Here is a 2,614-nt window from a genome sequence, read left to right on the forward strand (position 1 = left end):
GGTGTGGATCTATCCCCATTTGTGTCGATTAAGGACCGTACCGTTGTTGGTGCTTTTTCACAAGATTGAACGCATGTCTATCACTTAGCTAGCTAGATAACTTCTTCTGACCATGAAGCCGAGTAGCTCAACTCAGGCCGGGCCCCGCTCTGTAAAAGTGCGCACACTAGAGGAAGTAAGGATGTGCGGGGAGCGGATCAATAGACCGTGGGCAAGCATGACCTGAGCGACCTGGTCCGAGACCATGGGCAGGCATGGCTTGAGCGACCTGGCTACCGTCAGTCCCTGATTGTGCGGCGCAGGTCGAACCCGCAAAATGCATACCTGAGTTGTACCAAAGGTGACCTAAGACTACCTTGGCATAGGTATGTCTGGGTTTGTGTTAGGAATACCTATCTGGTTGAAATCGATTCGAATCACCGTCTCTCCCGAATAGTGAGAAACTTGGCTAGTACCAACATCGTAGTAATTGTATGATGGAATGTGATGGTTTAGATAAACAAGGAATTACTACACCGGCTATGGTTACTATTGTATGCTATCAAATGATATACCACATGTTTGGCATAGGTTAGTTGCTAATCTAGAGATGAATAGCTATAATTAACTTGATGACCAAAGTATAATTGTATAACTGAATTAGTCACGTTTTATGCAAAATGTTGTCAAGCTAGCTCCACTTATAAAGCCTTGCATGATCCTTGGAGTCATTTTATTTCTGGTTTACGATGTGTAAGTCTAGCTGAGTACATTCGAGTACTCAGGGTTTATCCCACCATGTTGCAGGTGAAGTTCTCAGCCTGCTGAAGATGGTGGCTAACCACCGGTGGGCTCGGTGACTCTATTTATTTCTCATCTATCTCCTTTTTTCAGAGGATGTCACTTATGCTAGCAATGTATTTGGAACTTATATTAATGTAATCATTTGAACGCTATGTTGTTTTCACTAATGGTTTTAAAACCCAAACTTGTACTATTATTGGTGAACCCATTTGTAACATTATTTGCGCTGCAACTTTTTGTATGTGATGTGTGTTTGCTTAATCCCTCGATCTTGGTTATGATGTTGATTTATCGAGGTCCTCCGTGACACTAAGTAGACTACCGGGTTTATATAAGTAAAAGTATGCGCGTGTCAACATGTTAGCGGGGACAGCTGTACTTGATCTTGTATAAATTGGGTGGTTCTGTCCCATCAGTGTGGTACTTGCCGACACCAAAGTTCGCTACCCTAGTTCAAAAGCTTCTGTACTCTATGCTGATGGTGACCCAGAAGCTCCTGCACTACTTCACCAACCATGAGGTCACAGTCGTCACTTCATACCCGCTGGGGGAGATCATACGCAACCGTGATGCCGCCGGCCAAATCTCCAAGTGGGCTCTCAAGCTCATGGGCCATGACCTTAGGTATGTGCCCCACACTGCTATTAAGTCTCAGTCTCTTGCCGACTTCATCGCCGAATGGACGGAAGTCCAGTTTCTGACCTCTGATGTCACCCATGAGTATTGGATGATGTACTTCGATGGGTTGGTCATAGCGCCTGGCTCAGGGGCTAGAGTGGTTCTAATCTTCCTGGATGGGAGCAGGCTCTGCTACACAATCCATCTTCATTGTTTAGCCTCAAACAATGCTGCAGAGTATGAGGCCCCCATCAATGGGATGCACATCACCATCAAGCTCGGCGCAACACGGCTGTATGTCCACGGTGACTCAGAGCTGGTCATCGACCAAGTCATGAAAGAGTCCTCCTACAAGAGCCCTCTCATGGCAGCATATTGCCAGGAGGTGCGCAAGCTCAAGGACAAATTCTGAGGGATCAAACTGCATCATGTCTCTTGGAAGGACAACGACGTGGCTGACTTCCTCATGAAATTGGTGGCCAGATGGGGACCGCCCGCCGATGGGGTCTTTGTAAATGACCTCCACGAGCCATCTGCTCACATCCAAGAGGATCCAACCTAGACATGCTCCAACATCGATCTGGCGCTCGGGGGCTCTGACCCCCGACGTGCCCTGACCCTAACTGAGCGCTCGGGGGCTCCGACCCTGGCGCCTCTAGGGTGATGTCACCCAGTGACATTGCTATAATGGCACTCGATCCAGCCGACTAGAGAGCTCACTACTTGCCAACATTCTCGAGGAGGCCCTCCCACTAGAAAGGACTGAAGAGCGATGAATCGCTCAATGCGCCAAGACATTCGTTGCCATCGGTGATGAACTTTACAAATGATGTGCGTCGGGAACACTCATGAAATGCATCCTGACTAACTAGGGGAAACAACTTCTCCTCAAAGTCCATGCTAGAATCTTCGAACATCACACGGCCCCAAGGTCGCTGGTCAGTAGAGCCTTTCGCCAAGGTTTATACTGGCCCACTGCGCTCTGAGACGCATAGGAGGTTGTCCGCAGATGTTAAGGATGCCAATTCTATGCTCGGCAAACTCTCCTACTGGCGCAGGAACTCCAGACCATCCCCATTACTAGGCCATTCACGGTCTAAGGCCTTGACATGGTCGGCCCCTCAAAAAGGCCCCAGGTGGCTTCACTAACCTACTCATGGCAGTGGACAAGTTCACCAAGTGGATCAAGGCGAAGCCCATCACCAACATCCGC

The 2,614-nt window shown here is 48.5% G+C and overlaps 1 protein-coding gene across 1 annotated transcript; it reads left to right on the top strand.

The window, feature by feature from the left end:
- Positions 1 to 1,261: 1,261 nt before the first annotated feature.
- On the top strand, positions 1,262 to 1,813 carry LOC136479737 (uncharacterized). The gene has a single exon (XM_066477505.1). It carries the CDS (start codon positions 1,262 to 1,264, stop codon positions 1,811 to 1,813), a length of 552 nt encoding a protein of 183 aa, XP_066333602.1.
- The last annotated feature ends 801 nt before the right edge of the window (positions 1,814 to 2,614 follow it).

This window comes from Miscanthus floridulus, chromosome 9 (genome assembly GCF_019320115.1).
Source record: "Miscanthus floridulus cultivar M001 chromosome 9, ASM1932011v1, whole genome shotgun sequence".
NCBI lineage: Eukaryota > Viridiplantae > Streptophyta > Magnoliopsida > Poales > Poaceae > Miscanthus > Miscanthus floridulus.

Coding starts and splice junctions, on each gene's coding strand:
- LOC136479737 (XM_066477505.1), top strand. CDS start 1,262: ATGGTGACCCAGAAGCTCCTGCACTACTTCACCAACCATGAGGTCACA.